The sequence below is a fragment of the Alosa sapidissima genome, chromosome 13, assembly GCF_018492685.1.
Source record: "Alosa sapidissima isolate fAloSap1 chromosome 13, fAloSap1.pri, whole genome shotgun sequence".
Lineage (NCBI taxonomy): Eukaryota > Metazoa > Chordata > Actinopteri > Clupeiformes > Clupeidae > Alosa > Alosa sapidissima.
The window spans coordinates 30,080,470-30,098,712 of record NC_055969.1 but is presented as its reverse complement, the minus strand read 5'-3'; the positions used below and the strand labels follow the sequence as shown (position 1 = coordinate 30,098,712).

The following is an 18,243-nucleotide window of genomic DNA, read 5'->3' as shown; positions in this document are numbered from 1 at the left end:
TGCCGGCAATGCGGCATCATGGTCTTTTCTGAACTGCTTAGAAAACCCTTTGGCATATTTGGCTGAATTTGGTGTGATGCTGATGGGGTCATGTTCATTTGATGTGTTGACAGCCGAAGGGAAAGAAGGCTAAGGGGAAGAAGGTGGCACCAGCCCCTTCAGTGGCCAAGAAGCATGAAGTCAAAAAAGTGGTGAACCCACTTTTTGAGAAGAGGCCCAAGAACTTTGGCATTGGTAAGTCAATCTGAATAACCATCTACACAAGGCCAGAGATGGTAATAAGACTATCATTCACACTTCCATAGATGGTTGTCAAACCACTCTCCAATACAAGTGCAGATGATGTAAACTATACTTTGCTTTCTTAACAATAATGCAGACAATCTCCACCAAGATCGCTGATGCACTTAACTTTCCTTTGACCAATTATTGTATGAACTTACTTGTATTGTAAATTTCTGTGTAAAATAACTGATTTGTGGGTCATTCTTCCCCAATTCTGTTAACCAGGTCAGGACATCCAGCCCAAGCGCGATCTCACTCGCTTTACAAAATGGCCCCGTTATGTGCGTCTCCAGCGCCAACGCTCCATCCTCTACAAGAGGCTGAAGGTTCCCCCTGCAATCAACCAGTTCACCCAGGCTCTTGACCGACAGACCGGTAAGATGTGGGTTTGGGATGGGTTCCTGAAGCAGAAAATCGCCTTTGGTGTGACTGTTTTGGGTGTAAGTGTTCATTTAGTGTGTGATGTAACTGTGGAATTAATAGTCTTGTGATTCCATCTGCTGCATTGTATTGCTTCACTAAATCAGCTACACGTTTGACTCCGATTGCCTAGGACTTCAGTTACTTGAGATTTGTTGGGGTAGTGTGTGGAGGTTTAAAAATCATGTTTGGCACAGCAGACATGGTGTTTCCAGTGAAACACTAGGATACAGGAAAAAATTATGTAGCGTTGTTGTAATGAAGGCTTCTTGTAGCATTCACCACCTGTTGTAACATTAGCATGCACAGTGTGCATTTGTAAATGTAGAGATAGGATTTGAGTTCACCTGAGATAAATATTTCAAAAATATACTGATTTAATGCAAATTGAAGTGGTCGGCATCTGTACTGGGAAAATGGTTGTGTGCAATGATGTATTGAATTTCTTCACCTGAATCCTCTATGTGGATCAAAAACACGAGCTTTTTAACCCTGAGCAACAACCAGTCCCCTTCAAATTTGTGTAGGCTATTGCCTGTGATTGAATGTGAAATGCTTCACCAGAGAATTCCTTAGTCATTCAGTGGCAGCTTTTGGGTTCAGGAGTGAGCGCCTTAGAACTGTTCCTTTGAATGTGGTGAATACAGCATCCTGCCGTATGAGAATCAGGAACAACTTAAGCTATGATGGTAATTTCAGAAATTTGGGTAAACGAACTCGAGACTGACATGTCTGCCTTTGTGGGTGTTATCTGAGATTATTAGAATTTGTTAAGTAACAGAAACCTGTTGTAACATACCATTTACCACGCAAGCCAAAGCAGTATTGGGTAAGTAGTTGATGGTGTTTGCCAATTGTCCTTGTTATGAAGATGTTGGATCCTTACTTGCTCACTGTTTTCAACAGCCACCCAGCTCTTCAAGCTGGCCCACAAGTACAGGCCTGAGACCAAGCAAGAGAAGAAGCAGAGGCTGCTCGCTCGTGCTGAACAGAAGGCTGCTGGCAAGGGCGATACCCCCACCAAGAGGCCTCCTGTCCTCCGCGCAGGTAAAGGCACACCTGGAGATGGGGCTGGTCCTAGCTCAAATGGATGTTGTAATCTGGCAGTAGATGGTTGTGCAATGATGTAAAGAATTTCTTCACCTGAATCCACTTTGTGGAATAAAATGAGCTTTTTAACCCTGAGCAACAACCACTTAAAAGCTAAAGCACTTTTTAACCTGTTGCAGTCATTTGCTTTGATTTATGTGTTCTGTTGTAAGACACTTAAACTGCCACATGGAATAGAAAAAATGGGTACAATCTGTTCCTGATGTCTTCTGTTGTACCAGGTGTGAACACTGTCACCACACTGGTGGAGACCAAGAAGGCTCAACTGGTTATCATTGCCCATGACGTGGACCCCATTGAGGTAAGGACCGGTATGAATGCAAATTGAAGTGGCCTGCATGTGTGATGTGGAGATGGTTGTGTGCAATGATGCATTGAATTTCTTCACCTGAATCCTCTATGTGGATCAAAAACACGAGCTTTTTAACCCTGAGCAACAACCAGTCCCCCACAAATTTGTGTAAGCTATTGCCTGTGAAATGTATGTGGTAACCATTATAAATCTCACTGTAATTTTCAGTTTGACCCTAATGCAACAAATATTCTCCTGGAATGGTGTATATGTGACTGTTTTATTGATGTTTCTTTTGCGATTTCTGTAGCTGGTGGTGTTCCTGCCTGCTCTGTGCCGCAAAATGGGTGTGCCATACTGCATCGTGAAGGGCAAGGCCAGAATAGGCAGACTGGTGCACAGGAAAACCTGCACCTGTGTTGCATTCACACAGACCAACCCGTGAGTACTTTTTGTGTAATGGGAGACAAATTTGGTGTAAATTAATACCATTCCTATATGGGACAGACCAATTTCAGTAGCTTATTGTCATTTCATATTGGCTTATATACTTGTGTGCACTCGATACAAACTAGGATGAGGCTTTGTATGTTACCTCTGGGTGATGCTTGAAATTAAACCACTGACTTGGGTGTTTGTTTGTTTCAGAGAGGATAAGGGAGCCCTCGGCAAGCTGGTAGAAGCCATCAAGACCAACTACAATGACCGATATGAAGAGGTGAGTTCTCACAGCACTGGAGTATTGATTTTATTTTTAACTAGCAATGACTCGTAGTTATGGTTGTGCAGTGATGTAAAGAATTTCTTCACCTGAATCCACTGTGTGGAACAAATTGAGCTTTTTAACCCTGAGCAACAACCATTTTAATCTTTATGGAACATTAAATGGGTTAGTTTATCATACTGAATTTGACCTGTATGGCACACTTTCGTAAAAATTGGGGTTTTAATTAAAATCTGTATATGCGCTTGCTCCACAGATCCGTCGTCACTGGGGAGGCAACATCTTGGGTCCCAAGTCCACAGCACGCTTTGCTAAGATCGAGAAGGCTAAAGCCAAGGAACTGGCTACCAAGCTGGGCTGAGCTCTCAGCAAACCCCCTTGTGTTTAATAGAAAAATAAAAAATCCTGAAAGAAATTCTGAGACTTGGGCATCATCGTTTGACCAATAAAGCGTTCTGGCTAAATTGATGCATGTGACATTTGCAGGAAAATGTCCACAGGGTGTTTGCACAGGTTTGGAAAACTATAGACTCCTGTGTTAAAGCTAATGCTTCCAGCAGTTAAAACCTGCCAGCAGTTGGCGTTTTGAGTGTCTGCGCTCAGACAAAATGAACTAATTCTAAAGTTTAAATTGTAAAACGGAATGCAACTATGAGGAAGGGTTGAACACTATGGCACATTAGGCATTTCATGATCTCACCCCATCTCTCCATTCCCTTCCTGTCATTTCACTTCTGATAAGTATTTTTGGGGCTTTTATGCTTTCAGTCAAAAGTAAAATGCATGCTTGTTTCTAAGTTCAGTCTTAATAAATGACGAGACTGAAACCACAAACCATCCTCAGAAAAGATGCAGAAGATGAGAATATTTGCTGCACTGAGTTAGCATATGGCTACACCAATATAATTTCTGCTAGAAAGACTAGCAGAAGGTTGGTAAGGTTTTTCAAGAAAAGTTGACAGCAGTACATAATGAACCTATATATATATATATATATATATAACCCCAGTGAAATGCTCTTGAAGGCTGCATTGTTGTCCATAAGGGGTGATATGCTAGTGATTTGATATTTTATAATTCTATATAAATTACATTTAAAATGTATGCCTCTTTACTCATCAGTGGGTGTTGTAAAGGAGCATATCAAACAAAAATCTGATGACCATACAGAGAATGATTGACATTGATGGCCCCTACAAGGCCTCATTCCAACAAATCTGGCCCACTGCTTGAGTTTGACATTCCTATTAACAGGTATGTACAAGATATTTGCCACTGATATGAAGCTTCTGTTATTTCCATCAGCCACCAGATGTACCACCTCCGTTTACATTTACAGAACCTCAGGTTTAAAGAAAAACAGGAAAGAAGAAAAAAGCATTTTACAATAACTACATTTATTCAGCATACTTTATTGCCTAAATCACAATTCATTGCAGTGCCTGGATAAGGCAAAGGTGCACCTCAGTGCCCTGAGGTGAGACCAATACCTTCACCCCCACCTACAACCATTGTCCATTTTGTCCTTAAAATGCATAATTAACTTAGTCTTTAATGAAGAGATATATCCACTTCAAACAATATTTACATAAGTTTTACATCATACATTAGCAGGCGACCACACAAACCTGTGCTGCATTTACAAGGCAACACGCTTGATGAATTTAAGATACCACATGTAGGATGTTGCTCCACATAAACTGTACCTGTAAGAGAACATGCATAATTGGTTACAATAGTGTTTCAAACTATGAATAAGCAGTAGCGCAGTTATGGAACATACCCTAATTAACCAACTCACCATGTGACGACATACTGCATATGTTCATTTCTTAAAGTGACCCGGGTTTGCCCGCCAATTGGACCTCCTGGTATTGTACTGGCTATAAATAAACAGTAGGGGAAATGAATAATCTCAGACATTGGCCATATCTCAACACGCTTCCTCCTTTGGCCATATAATAAAAGACCAAGCCGAACTTTGTCATTACATGTATGCTCTATGCTTTAAATGCTAATTTTAACAAGTCAGAATCACTAAGTATCATCTTAAGATCTCTTGCCTAGGTCAGCGTCAATGAAGATAGGTTCGGCTCCTGTGACCATCGCCATGGCATCCAGGTCCCGGAAGTACCAGCGGTTTGTCTCCACGTTGTTATGGGGAATAAATGGTTTGCGCTGTTCGGTCAGTCGTACCACTCCAACAACATCCACTTCCTCCTCCACCTGACATAGAGCAACAATTACAAAAGTATAGCAGCAGGAGGGGCAGACTATCAGTCCAACACAAGATGATCTACAAGATGTAAATTATGTGATTCACGAAAACATTCCACACTTTATGGTGCAACATATTTGTCAAATTAGAGGACCTATACATGCAGACAAATATATATTGAGCTGAACCAGAGAAACATTGTGTGAAGCATTTTGGGGAATCTTGATTATTATCATGACCCGAGACTTGAGAAAAATACTTAGTAAACAAAATGATAGTAATTTCAATGACAGAAAACAAAATCTGTTTAACAGAAGTTAACAGAAATAATACAACAGAATCTATGAAAGAACACACACTAAGAACAAATGTGTACACACACAATAAATTACTGCCATTTCAACATTGTCAATGTTACCTGTCCTTTCATTCTGGTCTCCGGTCTGATCTTCTGTTTGGGTACATATCCCCGGTTGACCAGAATTTTGACCCTGACAGGTTTAACAAAGCAGAAATATCACAGTAATTACCAATGGTACACCTAATAACACAGTGATATTCATTCGTTTGCACAACAATAGGCCCGGTCAATATGTTTATCCTGCTTGGAAATGTGTAAAGGGAATAACAAAACCAAAGTAGTTGGATAACATGACAATGCTAATATTAATGTCAAGTGTTAGAAGATGACATCCATACCCCAGGTCTGTGCAGTAGAATGGAGTGATGATGTTGGCACCAGTCTCCCCGCTAGATGAGAGCTGGCCTGCCTCTCGTGCTTCCTTTTCTGGGTCAACAGGAGACCGGGGTAGGATGTAGAGCTCCTGGGAATGGTCGAATTTCCCTCGCACTTTCACACGTCTGTACTCTAGGGTTCTTAACTCCATGGGACTACATGAATGGTATAACCACAAACATATTGATATCAGCCTTGGGGCAAATAGTAGACTACAGGTTATGGATTTGAATAGGAATAAAATACTTGAATTGTTCTGCGACACTCACTCAGTGGGCAGAGGGATTGGCTCAGCTGTGGTTAAACTCCTTAGCTCCTCGATGAGTTGCAGTTTCCACTGTCTGCGCCTCACCTGCACACCCATAGTTCACGTTACATCACACCGGTCTGACTTATGATTTGATAGTAGCATAGACCATATAGTTTTTCATGAAATCTCTTTAAATCTCAGGCAGATAACTGCCATGGCAGCCCACACCCAACTAAACTAAAAAACTGCCTCAAGGTGTTCATCCATACCTTTAATTAATATGCCAACCCCGCACCAAGATACAAACACGATGCACCAATAGAACAGTAGTTGAAATACTGATTATACCTGCCATGAGCCAAGGCCAAAAGTGGTGATGGGTATCAGAAGTAAGAACCACTTCAAGAAAGAATCCTCTCCCTTCTCTGCTTGAGTAGCAGTGGAGCTGGATTGACGGGTCACATTCAAAACCTTCCCCCTAAATACTGGAAATGAGAACATTTGTGAGTAGTACTAATAGTGTTAATAATAGTACCCAGCGATGCAAACTTGGGCTATTAGACTTATCTTTACAAACACACTACCTGGTGTACAAAGACCTACCAATTCCACGAGTCGGCCATGTTTGTCGAGATGAAAACAATGTTCTCTTTGGAACAATGATGAAATTCTGCAACAACATAACTCTAAGTATCATCATCATCATCTCACTCACCTCAGAAAAACATGTAATCACCAGGTTCACATTTCCCATAGAATTATACGTTCCCACAGAATAACTACAAAGTAACGTTGAGGAAAGTAGCACAGTTGTAAGGATAGTTCAGATAGGTCATACTATCATGCAAACGAAACTCAACACAAATCTGTAAGTTACTTACATTAGTTTGAATTATCCTCAGTGTGTAATTGGAAAATGCGAGTACGATCTTCAGGTTATTCATGGCTAGCTGCAGAATTTCAAACTATTAAAAAGGGTTCAGTGCTGGTAGCAGGACATGTTTCACATAACAGGTTGACTACATAACCCAATCACATAACTAACGTATGCGGAGGGGGAATATATAAAATGTAACCATATCCGGTGTCATTTTCACTATTGATCACATTGCGCATGCTCGCTAACCTTACACGTGCATGTGCAGTTGTGTTTTTACTATAGCTGTGATTTCGTGTACAATTATAAGTAATTGTACTAAAAAAGATACGTCGACAGTCCTTTTTACATCTCGGGTAAGTCTTCTCTCGTTTAATATTGTTTTTATAAGGAGCCAGGACAGGAGTGAAGTCAGTTGACATTAACACAGTTTGTTCTAGCAGCTATGGTTATCGCATTGTAGATGTTGATCCTTGTAACACAATCTATACAACGTAACGTAGAGATAAACGTTAATTGTCCTGTAACAAATTTGTCCTGTATCAATTGTATAGATGTCCTATAAGTGGCAGAATTGATGATGGTTATTTTCAAGCGTGCTTTAGCCTGCCAAATGTACGATATCTGACATAAATATTGCTCCCATTTTCTTTTGCGTTGTTATTTAAGGTTTTGCCCCAAGATGACCAGCCTGGCTGCAAAGTATGATTATTTGGAGAAATTTGCCAGTAAAGTGATATCATCTCAACAGCCTGAACCCAGAAAACGAGCTTATGGTTAGTGTTAGTCTGGCGTTATAGCAAATGTTGCTGTAACCATGTTGTTAAGAATAGATAATCACTCTTGGTTGTCTTGGCTATTGCTTTAAAGTTTTTCCCCTCCATCCTGTTAGTTCCATACAAAGGGACCAGTAGTGAAGATGGCCCCTCTAAAAAGAAGAAGAACAAACAGAAACAGACTCAAGGGAGTCAAAAGAACAAACAGCCTGTCATCAAGACCAGGCAGACCCCCGACACCAGCATAGTCCAGAAAAGGATCAACACTGTTGACCAAGAGGCTCCAAAGCTCAAAGTTCAGAAATGCACAACAACAAACCCTAGCAAGACATCAGAGGGTAAATAAATCCGCTTACTTAAAGGTGCTCTAAGCGATGCCATTTGTTAAAACATTTTATGTAACTTACTGCAAACATCACCTAACCAATCGCTAGCTGTCTGTGTCCTAAATACACTGTAAAAAAACGCAATCTCTGTGGACAGCCCAGGCTCCAAAAACGGCAACAAAAACAACCTGGTCAAACCGAGCCCATAAAAACATAACAAACTGTTCCAGCAAATCACAGAAGAGATGCGCGTTTAGGAAAGTTTCAATTGCACGGGAGCAGCACAGGAGGGAGGGGGAGGAAGTAGCGAGCTAGCTCTCTGTTTTGTTTGGAAGTCAACAGAAGTAACGTTACCCAGCATCGCTTAGGGCACCTTTAACATTGGATCTTTGTGAGAATGTGTTTTTTTTTTTTTGGCTGGGGACAATGCATGCACAAAGTCTAGACATCTTTGTACACCCATGAAGCTTAATGTTAACTCTGCATAGATTGCGATAAGTATTTCTTTATTTTAATTTTTTTTATTCACAGAAGGTAAAACTCAAGGGTCAGAGTTCTCTGCACGAGACCTATTACGTCAGAGACTCCACCAGAAGATTGAGGAGTCTCGTGGACTGGTCAGCATAAAACTAACTTTTGGTCACCAATTCATGCATTTCTCTTCATGCATTGTCGCAATCAAAATCACCATTTTCTCTCCTCTGCAGGGCCCCATTGTAGATCCCTCCTCAGAGGAGGTGAAGAAGAGACGGGAGAGGCGGAAACAGGAGAGGGAGCGAAAGAAGAGGAAAAAGAAAGAGTTCCGCGCAAAAAAGCTGGCAGAGAAAGTCGCCGCTGAGGCTGAACAGGAGGACACACCAGAGGCCCAACCCACCCCGACAGACAAGGCAGCTCAGAGGGACACAACCTCGGTGGTGTTCAGCAAGGTGGAGGTGGGTGAGGAGTATGTGGACAAGGTCACTCAGAAGAAAGAGAAGCGGAAGCAGATAAAAGGTGGCCTCACGCCTCTGACGGGGAAAAACTACAAGCAGCTGCTGACCCGCGTGCAGGCCAGGAAGGCCAAGCTGGAGGATCTGAGGGAGAAGGACCCAGCCAAGGCCGAGAAGGAGGAGGAGAAGATGAAGTGGACCAACATGCTGTACAAGGCAGAGGGTCTGAAGATCAAGGACAACGAAGACATGCTGAGGGCCTCACTGAAGAAGAAGGAGCAGAGGAAGGCTCAGGTCAAGAGGAAGTGGACAGAGAGGAGCCAGCAAGTGCTGGAGAAGATGCAGAACCGACAGGACAAGAGGCGCAGGAACCTCCAGAAACGCAAGCAGGGGAAGGTCGAGAAGCGCAAACAGAAAGCCAGGAAGAAGGGTCGTGTGCTACCAGAGGATCTGAAGAAGGCTAGACTGGACTAGAGGGATAGTTTGGGGAGAATACAGCGTTCTGGTCAGAAGAGAATGAAACTCGTATACTGGTGAAAACGGAGATCGTCTGGTTGAGTGGGTGTCCCACTAGTTGAGAAAATTACTGGTATGAAGACTATTTCAGCCCACTTAACCAGTAATTTGGCGTACTTTGTTTTCCAACCAACAAAGCAAAAAGAGACTGTTGTAATATTGTTTTATAAAGCATTTATTCCATGCAAATGTTCTCTTTGTGTTTTGTATAGTTAGCATTTTTAGATTATTCAATGCTGTGTAATTCTGGCGTAAGAAATTATTGTATACCTTGTCTGAGAACAATTCATGGTAAAGCATAATCTCCCAAATGGTGATTTTTATCAATAAAGAAAAGGTCCATGCTCTGGCATCACATCAGACATCTGAGGCCAGGAAGCAATGGAGGTGTGAGCAACACCCACCAATTGTAGTATGGGCCTGGGGATAGGCTATTGAGAACCATCCCTAGCAAGGAGAGAGGTAAACTATTATGCAGAACAACCAATTATGTAGAACAACCAAACAGTATGGGTGCATTCAGAGCACCTGGGAATGACAAGAACCGCCCCCATGGCTACTTTGTTTTTCCGACAGCAAGTGTTCAAGTGCTTTGCCATCGAATGTGTGACAAACACGGATGCCAAAACAAAGGTTAAAACATACTCACTAATCCTAAACAAACAACTGTATTTGCTTAAAATATAGTGTAAGATGCTCGTGAAAGAAAGATATGCAGCTTTTCAAGTGATAAAAAGGGCAAATTCCCAAGTTCACATTAAAACTGTTGGACATGAAAGGCCACATGGACTACAAACGAACTACAACGTGACGACAAAAGTTATGACGGGCCCCTAACTGGGCAACTCTGTTAGCAAAATCTAGCCCCAGTTTCCGACCTCTGACTCACACATTAAGTGACGTGAATGACGCGGAATGATGTTTTCACTCGGAGAAAGGTTTTTCCGAAGCCCATGAACGCTAGGTTTGTCTAGAAGTTCACTAGCTGTACCACTTTATACAGTCTATGAGCTGTACCCTACTGCTAGCTCCGCCTACGCCGGAAGTACGAATATCCGAGATCAACCTTCGGAGGGAGTGTGACTCAATCAGTCAGCTGATAAAGTTCATGCACAAAGACAACAGAACAGACGACACAGAAAAGCTAGACCTAACATTATTGTATGTGTGTAAATGTGTATTCGCACCCAAGCCCAACGTGCTGTGATGCATGCACTGAATAACTCAAGTTAAATAATCGGTAACGGGGCAAAGAAAGAAACGGGGGCGTGCTAACTGCGAGCATTTATTCGAAAGTGATACTGCCGATCAGAAGTAGCCTATAAAGCGGAGTGGAAATTATACAGTGCAGTTTCATACCACTTCTTTAAAGGCATAAGCTGCAAAATAATCCTCCGTTGAAACTGTTATGTTAAGAAGCACCTCGGGAGATCTGATTAACTATTGCAACATAATTTTGTCATTCTCGTGTTCGGTGAATAAAAAGGTAACAATAAAGTTTAAATTATATGTTATAAGATAGCAACAGATCAAAATACTAAATATCTGTGTTTGTTATTAGGCATTAATGTCTCGCAGACTGCACGCACGCAGACTTGATGGAATCGACAAAAATATATGGTAAGGAATGACCGACCTACTGTCCATAATGCCAATGTGTCTAATCTGCATGGCCACTTGGTGTCACATGTTGCAACTGATCGTGTGTTCACAGATTTATTCTAGGCTAGTTGCTTGCAAATGCTTGCAAGTTTGTCATGTTACCTGCACATTGTTAAGGAATTGTTTAGACATTGATTGTTGCCCTGACCATATGCTACGGCATAGGCTACAGCTTCTCAAAATATTAGAATAAAGAGCCTTGAATATCTGGTTCAGTAACACAGCCACAATCATGGGAAAGACTGCTGACTTGATAGTTGTCCAGAAGACTCATGACTCATATGTAAAAAGAGAAGTTTGGACCACTGAGCAATGTCCTGTTCTGTCTCTCCTTGTCTTTGTTTTGTTATGTTTTGAGACCCACAGTCTGTATACTTTGCATTTGTCTGTTCTATGGCAGGGTTGAGTTCACTCAGCTTGCGGCTGATTATAAAGCCGTGAACCTGGGCCAAGGATTTCCAGATTTCTCCCCTCCTACTTTCATTCAGGAGGCTTTCTGTAAAGCCGTGAGCGGGAGCTGTCCCATGCATCAGTACACGCGAGCCTTTGTAAGACAATCATCCTTATATCCCTTATACCCTTTCATTGTCAGTCACCCTGCAGTTAGGAACAAAACTGGATCGAGATGTGTAATTGTTATTATTTGTATAACAACCAAGAGCATTCAGTATGGTTGATTTGATACGCATAATTGAGCTAGTATCTCTTGCCTGTCAGGGCCATCCACCACTGGTGAAAAACCTTGCCAAATTCTTTGGAAGAGTTATGGACAGACCAGTGGACCCTCTTGAAGATATTTTGGTGACAGTGGGAGCCTATCAGGCTCTCTTTTGCACTTTTCAGGCTTTGGTTGATGAAGGGGATGAGGTAGGCCTGGTTGCACAGAGCTAAAAAAAAGCCTTGACTTTGAAATTATGATGCTGAAATCTGAATTTCAAATGCACCATAATATTGTACCTGGTGCATATTCTGCCTGTCACTGTGATTAAGTGCATCTGTCTGCCTTCTCTTAGGTTATTATCATTGAGCCATTTTTTGACTGCTATCAGCCAATGGTGAAAATGGCAGGAGGGAGAGCCGTGTATGTGCCTCTGAGACCTGTAAGTCCTGTTGTTCTGGTGAAACTGCTTGAGTGAATGGTACCATTAATGTGATCCATTGACGGATTTTAGGATTTGGAAATGACAGTGAGTCCGGGGTCTGTGGAAACAGTTCTTTTGTGTAATTAATCCCTGTGACTGAGCGTGTGTGTGTGTGTGTGTGTGTGTGTGTGTGTTTTAGAGAGCAGATAGCGGCCAGGCACTGTCCAGTGCTGATTGGGTCTTATCCCCAGAGGAGCTTGCTAGTAAATTCAACCCCCGCACCAAAGCCATCATGATCAATACACCTAACAATCCACTAGGAAAGGTTTGAAGCTTTCAGTAAACCCTACTGTTGAGTTGTATTTTAAACAGTTTATTTCCATGGCATTGCATTGAACAACCCTTTCTGCCTGTCACTTCTCTCTCCCTCTCAGGTGTATAAGAGAGAAGAGCTGCAGGTTATTGCAGACCTCTGTGTGAAGCATGATGTGATCTGCATCAGTGATGAGGTTTATGAATGGCTAACCTATGATGGAAACAAGCATGTAAAGATAGGTAAGATAATTCACTAATCACTCAAAACTGTTTGATTGATTGATAATCAGAAGGGAAAATGAACAATGTGTGTTGCTTCTCCATCTCAAAGCCAGAGGACACTTATGACCTATGCTGTTTGTGTATTTTAGCCAGTCTTCCTGGAATGTGGGAACGAACTGTCACCATAGGCAGTGGAGGAAAGACCTTCAGTGCCACTGGATGGAAGGTAAACTAAACCATATATATAATACAGTTCTGTAGGACTATACAGTATATATATATATATATATATATATATATATATATATATATATATATATATATATATATATATTATTATATATTGTATATTTACTTTGATTCAAATTTACATATTAAAAAAATGTCTTATAATTTAATGTCACCAATTTTAGTGTTGCCCGTTACAGCTCATTGGCCTGGTAATATAGTCAGTTTTTTTTTTTTTTATTGGTTTATATTTTTCTCCTCCTTCAGGTGGGTTGGGCTATGGGATCAGGGCAAATCATAAAACATCTGAAGACTGTCCATCAAAATTCTGTTTATCACTGTGCAACAGCTGCACAGGTAAGGGAATTTTGCTCCTCTCAGACTAGTTTAATCTCAGCTCAGCTTGTATTATTATTATTATTATTATAACCTTTATTTAACCAGGTTAGTCTCATTGAGATATAAAATCTCTTTTTCAAGAGAGACCTGGCCAAGATAGCAGAACAAATAGTTACACATCACAATCACAAAACAAACACAAAAGAGGCAAGACAACTCAAGTGCATTCCAGATTAAATAAAAGTACCATTAATTAAAACATTTGCACTGGATTGACTCATGTTCTATGGCTTTAACAACCCCTTTAAAATCATTTAAGGAAATTAAACACTGTAGTTTGAGTGTTTTCAACTATGTATGCAACTATCCTAGACATGCAGTACAATTGACATGTGTCCTACCCTACAAGTGTCTGCTACTCCACAGTAAAAATGTGTTTCTCTGTAGGAGGCAGTGGCAGTGGGCTTTGAGAGGGAGTATGACTGTTTTGGCAAAGAGGAGAGTTACTTTCTCCAGCTTCCCGCTTTGCTCCACCATAAGCGCCTGAGGCTAGCACAGTGTTTGCAGAGCGTGGGACTGCAACCAATTCTGCCCCAGGGAGGATACTTCATGATCACAGACGTCTCCACTCTCAGTGAGTCTTCATATTCTATGTTGGAAACTGCTTGCACAAACCAGAGGAGGGGTTAAAAATAAACACAAATTAATTTACATACCATTAATACATGATTTGTTATTGTCTACTGCTTTATCAGTATTCTCTTTAAGCAGATACCTTTGCATAATTTGATAAGTAGAATAAATTGATGGGTATATATGGATAACATCTCTTACAATCTGCATGTTATTCACAGAGGTTGACCTGAATGACCCCAGCACAGAGGGGGAGCTTTATGACTACCGATTTGTAAAGTGGCTTATTAAAGAGAAGGTAAACATTTTTATATTAACTTTGGAAGCATGCTTAATATTTAACATCTCTTGGAATTGAGTTGACTCATACTCTGGTGAGGATTAAGGAGCAGAACATTGCTCTTGTGAATGAATGTTTGCTTAGAGGATTTTGTAGCCTCGTTGACACCAGACTGCATATCTCATTTGAGTGGGTCTGGAAAGCCTTAATTGACTTACGACTTCCAGGGACGTAACTAGGGTTAAACTCTTACCAAATCGTTTTTAGAAGTGCAGCAATCAAATCTATCTATCTATCTATTGTAAACGAAGGTTTTAAATGCAGTTGTTTACTCAGTTCCAAAGAAAATGTACATCCATATACAAGGATACAAGGAAGTTTATTGTCACATGCATATAGTTACTGGAAGTAAGAAATGCAGTGAAATTATGTCTGGTGTCAGCCTATTTGTGCAAAGTGGGGGGGTGGGGGGGGTGAAAAGTGCAGTAGAAGAGGGGTTTAGTAGATTAAGTGGCAAGGGCTGCATAAGAAAGGTGGGGGAGGATTGGAATTGGGGGGGGGGGGGGGGGCACCAACAAGGAGCACCCAAGAGCAACAGGGGCAAGGAAAATTCCCTTACCAAGGAAGAAACCTTGGGCAGATCCACGGCTCAAGGGGCTAACCCAACTGCCAGGGGTCTTGGTGTGTGTGTTGGGGGGATGACAGGGGAGAGATGGGATAGTGTGCTGTGTATGTGGGGAGAGATAATGTGCTGTGCATGTAGGGGAGAGGGGGGGGGGGCAGTGTACTGCAAGTATGGTGCAGGGACTTACTATTTCAAGCAGAGTACTGTATGTATGATGTATGTGAGTGATGAAGACGTGTGTGTGGGCGGGAGGGGAGTGTAGCAGTGACTGTGTGTGTGTGTGTGTAGTGTGTGTGTGGGTAGGTGGGGGCAGTGTGCTGTAAGTATGTAGAGGATGTGTGTTGGAGAAGATCCTGAAGACAATGTGCTGTGTATGTAGGGAGGGGGGGGCAGTGTGCAGCAAGTATGTAGAGGAGGCTTACTGTAGCAAGCAGTGTGCTGTATGTATGTGAGGTGATGACAGTGATGATGTAAGTGTAAGTGTGTGTGTTTTTTGTGTGTGTGTTGGGGATGGGGGTGGGGGGGGGGCAGAAAGGCTAGGCAATCAAGGACATGGGTAGATGGAGGAGAAATCAAAATAATAAATAAAAAGTTCTATGGAGATGTGCAAAAGTTGGAGAAAGTCAGATATGTGTGTGTGTGTGTGTGTGTGTTTTGACGTGTGTGTGGTGTCAAATAATAATTAACTGATTCAAACTCAGAAGAATTGTGACAAAACAATAGAATACTGCAGAAGGTGTAGCTTTAATCCAACACAGAGCATAGGTTCATGAAGCCAGCTACTAACATCCTGTCTTACACAGCTTATATACCTCTTTCCAGTAGCATCACTTGTTTTGACCAACTCAGAATAGAATAGAGCTCCTATGTCCTTCTTACCTCTTTTGGTAATACATATGTGCCTAGGTATGTATTCTATTTCTACAAAGGACCTTTGACCTGAGCTGAACACTGCTAGGGATGTCCAGTCTCTTCTATGCATTCACTTCCTTATAGGCAAACCTCTGGGCCCCTAGTTTGTGCTATATTTACCCCTGCTCTTTCCACCACACAGAGGTTACACATTAGCCCAATGTATAGAACATCTTTTAGCACAACTACAGAATATCTTATCAGGAGGCTTTATAAAAAATCACCACATGTGATGAAATAAGAAAATAAATAATAAATGTTTGAGAGTGCTGAGGAGTGAATGTGTGCAAAGTCAGTATAGTGTGAGTTCAGAGTTCGGATGGCCTGGGGATAAAAACTTCTCCTGAGTCTCTCAGTTCTGGCTTTGTGACTACATAGGCGTCTTCTTGATTTCAGCGGTAGGAATAATCCATTGTTAGGATGAGAAGAGTCCTTCAGAATCTTTTGGGCTCTTAGGAGTACTCTTCTGGAATAGATATCTTGTAGAGCAGGGAGTTGAGTTCTTATAGTACGTTCAGCTGAGCGCACTACTCTCTGCAGAGTACTACAATCTCTAACTGTGGAGTTCCCATACCAGGTGATGATGCTACCAGTTAGAACACTCAACCGCTGAAGTGTAGAAGGCCTTCATGATGGATGTAGAAACTTTGAATTTCCTTAGCTGACGAAGGAAGTAGAGTCGTTGTCTGGACTTCTTCAGAACATATTGAGTGTTAACAGTCCATGTTAGGTCTTCAGTAATGTGGACACCAAGGTATTTAAAACTTGTGACTACAGGTTGCCCGCTGATCATTAGTGGGGTGTAACTGTAGTTCTGCTGCTGCCTTCTGTAATCCACTACAATTTCCTTGGTTTTATTGATATTCAGTGTCAAGCTGTTAGATTGACACCACTGTGCCACCTCATCAACCTGATCCAAATGCATATGCATATACATCCTCATCAACCTGATCCATATCTGTTTAATCCTGTCGCCATCAGCTGGTTGTGTTGAATGCACTGCTCTGTCTGTCATATAAAGCCCTTACCGATTCATGCCGATGCTATTAGTGATTGTGGTTGGTGCCTGGGTTTTTTGGAACATTGGAAATGGGCATCAATGGTGTCCTTGCCAGACTAACCTGCAAAGCGAATTCAGATTCACTAACAGGTTCGTCTGGGTTTTCATAGGCTAAGGATTTTGAGAAGGTGCTCACTGCAGAACAGGATTTTGTGCTTTTGAGGTGACTTTTGTTCATTTTAGTTTACTTGTTCACGGGTTTCGGATTACTGTGGACAATTCCTTTTTCGAGTTTATTGTATTTTTCTTTATGTATTATGTGCCTTAATTAAATCCCTCTCAAATTGCCTTGATTTCAAACTTTAAACATCTTTCACCAGGGTTTAGCTACAATTCCTGTCTCGGCCTTCTACAGTCCTGAACATCAGCAAGATTTCCAGAACTACATCAGGTTTTGCTTTGTCAAGGTAACATGCTAATGCATTGTGAACTCTTTAAAGAGACTGCTTTACAGTTGAGCTGTAGATAAGACGTCATGTTATCCCTGTCCATCATGGTGTTTCTTTCCTGATACGTTTCCTGTAGGAGGATTCAACATTGAAATCAGCTGAGGATATTCTTCTGCAGTGGAGCAAAAGGAAATGATTCTCAACCACGGAACTTTGAGAGAAAAATGCAGCCAATTAGAAGTTGTGGTGTAGCCAAATATTTTACTCGGTTTATTTTGTTTTTGCGCCAGTCTTATCTTGATGTCTTTGTTATCTTTGTGGTTTTTTCCCTCCTCAGACTGCTTTGGCCAGATTGCCTTATGATAGTTCAAGGCAGGTCATATCTAAACACAGCCCACCACAGAGTTCTCTCTGTGGAGCTTTAACCTCACAGCAGGCATCCTCCTGACTGAAGAAATATGTTGTATTCAGATTTCCCTGCTATCCTGGTAACTGTGAAATTCTATAGTTTGTTAGTGTGCAAACACTTTAGTTTTGATTTTGTGCATTTCCATTTGACTGCAATGTTACAAAAATATGGTGGTTGATTTGGTGGATCAGAGTATCTCCTTAATCAGTTGAATGCACACTCCCCTGAATTGCAGGGGGTTTTAAATGAAAATTCATACATGTATGATTTGTATGTACAGAAAGATATAAAAATCGACTTGTTACATTCAGCTCTTTCTTTTGCAACTCGCTACCTGTGAGAAGAAACCAAAAGCCAATGTGTTTTGTATGGTGGTATGACTGACACGACATAAAAAAGGCCTACTCAAATGTAAATTTAGGTTACAGGCATAATCGGGAAATTGCAAGAAATAAATCGATCTGATTTAAGTTTCAGATCGGCTGAAGTGCCCTTGAGCAAGGCACCTAACCCCTCACTGCTCCCCGAGCGCCGCTGTGGTTGCAGGCAGCTCACTGCGCCGGGATTAGTGTGTGCTTCACCTCACTGTGTGCTGTGTTTCACTAATTCACGGATTGGGTTAAATGCA

At 41.5% G+C, this 18,243-nt stretch overlaps 4 protein-coding genes and 5 non-coding genes across 11 annotated transcripts in view; 8 read left to right on the top strand and 1 right to left on the bottom strand.

The window, feature by feature from the left end:
* rpl7a (ribosomal protein L7a) overlaps positions 1-3,246 on the top strand; it is a 29,284-nt gene extending 26,038 nt beyond the window's left edge. For both annotated transcript variants that reach the window (XM_042060649.1, XM_042060648.1), the window contains 7 exons: positions 114-234; positions 511-660; positions 1,612-1,752; positions 2,037-2,116; positions 2,418-2,548; positions 2,756-2,825; positions 3,088-3,246. In XM_042060649.1, the coding sequence (XP_041916583.1) occupies positions 114-234; positions 511-660; positions 1,612-1,752; positions 2,037-2,116; positions 2,418-2,548; positions 2,756-2,825; positions 3,088-3,192 (798 nt within the window). In that variant the 3' untranslated portion in view covers positions 3,193-3,246. The remainder of the gene's footprint in view (positions 1-113; positions 235-510; positions 661-1,611; positions 1,753-2,036; positions 2,117-2,417; positions 2,549-2,755; positions 2,826-3,087) is intronic.
* Positions 335-406, top strand: LOC121681092. Its single transcript, XR_006021968.1, has one exon. It is a non-coding gene; the product is annotated as a small nucleolar RNA SNORD24 (small nucleolar RNA).
* LOC121681076 lies at positions 1,130-1,206 on the top strand. Its single transcript, XR_006021952.1, has one exon. It is a non-coding gene; the product is annotated as a small nucleolar RNA SNORD36 (small nucleolar RNA).
* Positions 1,822-1,895, top strand: LOC121681078. The gene has a single exon (XR_006021954.1). It is a non-coding gene; the product is annotated as a small nucleolar RNA SNORD36 (small nucleolar RNA).
* LOC121681077 lies at positions 2,177-2,253 on the top strand. Its single transcript, XR_006021953.1, has one exon. It is a non-coding gene; the product is annotated as a small nucleolar RNA SNORD36 (small nucleolar RNA).
* Positions 2,891-2,964, top strand: LOC121681079. Its single transcript, XR_006021955.1, has one exon. It is a non-coding gene; the product is annotated as a small nucleolar RNA SNORD36 (small nucleolar RNA).
* A 965-nt stretch (positions 3,247-4,211) lies between the features above and the next one.
* LOC121680235 (surfeit locus protein 1) lies at positions 4,212-7,090 on the bottom strand. The gene is made up of 9 exons (XM_042059474.1): positions 6,917-7,090; positions 6,639-6,705; positions 6,384-6,520; positions 6,055-6,137; positions 5,749-5,940; positions 5,468-5,540; positions 4,895-5,057; positions 4,633-4,714; positions 4,212-4,537 (listed from the first exon to the last, which is right to left on the bottom strand). The coding sequence occupies exons 1-9, from the start codon at positions 6,977-6,979 to the stop codon at positions 4,471-4,473; spliced, it is 927 nt and encodes a 308-aa protein (XP_041915408.1). The 5' UTR covers positions 6,980-7,090; the 3' UTR covers positions 4,212-4,470.
* Positions 7,091-7,110: 20 nt separating this feature from the next.
* On the top strand, positions 7,111-9,648 carry surf6 (surfeit 6). Its single transcript, XM_042059473.1, has 5 exons — positions 7,111-7,268; positions 7,582-7,688; positions 7,805-8,026; positions 8,546-8,631; positions 8,722-9,648. The coding sequence occupies exons 2-5, from the start codon at positions 7,595-7,597 to the stop codon at positions 9,415-9,417; spliced, it is 1,098 nt and encodes a 365-aa protein (XP_041915407.1). The 5' UTR covers positions 7,111-7,268; positions 7,582-7,594; the 3' UTR covers positions 9,418-9,648.
* Positions 9,649-10,528: 880 nt separating this feature from the next.
* kyat1 (kynurenine aminotransferase 1) lies at positions 10,529-17,919 on the top strand. Of its 2 annotated transcripts, none has more exons than XM_042059472.1 (13): positions 10,529-10,620; positions 11,021-11,079; positions 11,522-11,669; positions 11,839-11,988; positions 12,135-12,221; positions 12,403-12,528; positions 12,638-12,758; positions 12,890-12,966; positions 13,236-13,325; positions 13,755-13,941; positions 14,162-14,238; positions 17,138-17,224; positions 17,343-17,919. In XM_042059472.1, exons 2-13 carry the CDS (start codon positions 11,027-11,029, stop codon positions 17,400-17,402), a joined length of 1,263 nt encoding a protein of 420 aa, XP_041915406.1. In that variant the 5' UTR covers positions 10,529-10,620; positions 11,021-11,026; the 3' UTR covers positions 17,403-17,919. The 2 variants fall into 2 exon arrangements, with proteins under 2 accessions (XP_041915406.1, XP_041915405.1); XM_042059471.1 differs by having other exon boundaries at positions 10,534-10,945.
* Positions 17,920-18,243: the final 324 nt, after the last annotated feature.

Bases quoted from the DNA above. Each gene is read 5' to 3' on its own strand.
- kyat1 (XM_042059471.1), top strand. From the start codon at position 10,868: ATGTTAAGAAGCACCTCGGGAGATCTGATTAACTATTGCAACATAATT. The intron at 10,946-11,020 runs GTAACAATAAAG...GTTTGTTATTAG, and splicing joins CGTGTTCGGTGAATAAAAAG to GCATTAATGTCTCGCAGACT. The intron at 12,967-13,235 runs GTAAACTAAACC...CTCCTCCTTCAG, and splicing joins TCAGTGCCACTGGATGGAAG to GTGGGTTGGGCTATGGGATC.
- LOC121680235 (XM_042059474.1), bottom strand. From the start codon at position 6,979: ATGAATAACCTGAAGATCGTACTCGCATTTTCCAATTACACACTGAGG. The intron at 5,941-6,054 runs GTGAGTGTCGCA...CCATTCATGTAG, and splicing joins CCAATCCCTCTGCCCACTGA to TCCCATGGAGTTAAGAACCC. The intron at 4,715-4,894 runs GCAAGAGATCTT...GTTTATTTATAG, and splicing joins CTTCATTGACGCTGACCTAG to CCAGTACAATACCAGGAGGT.
- surf6 (XM_042059473.1), top strand. From the start codon at position 7,595: ATGACCAGCCTGGCTGCAAAGTATGATTATTTGGAGAAATTTGCCAGT. The intron at 7,689-7,804 runs GTTAGTGTTAGT...CCATCCTGTTAG, and splicing joins ACCCAGAAAACGAGCTTATG to TTCCATACAAAGGGACCAGT. The intron at 8,632-8,721 runs GTCAGCATAAAA...TCTCCTCTGCAG, and splicing joins TTGAGGAGTCTCGTGGACTG to GGCCCCATTGTAGATCCCTC.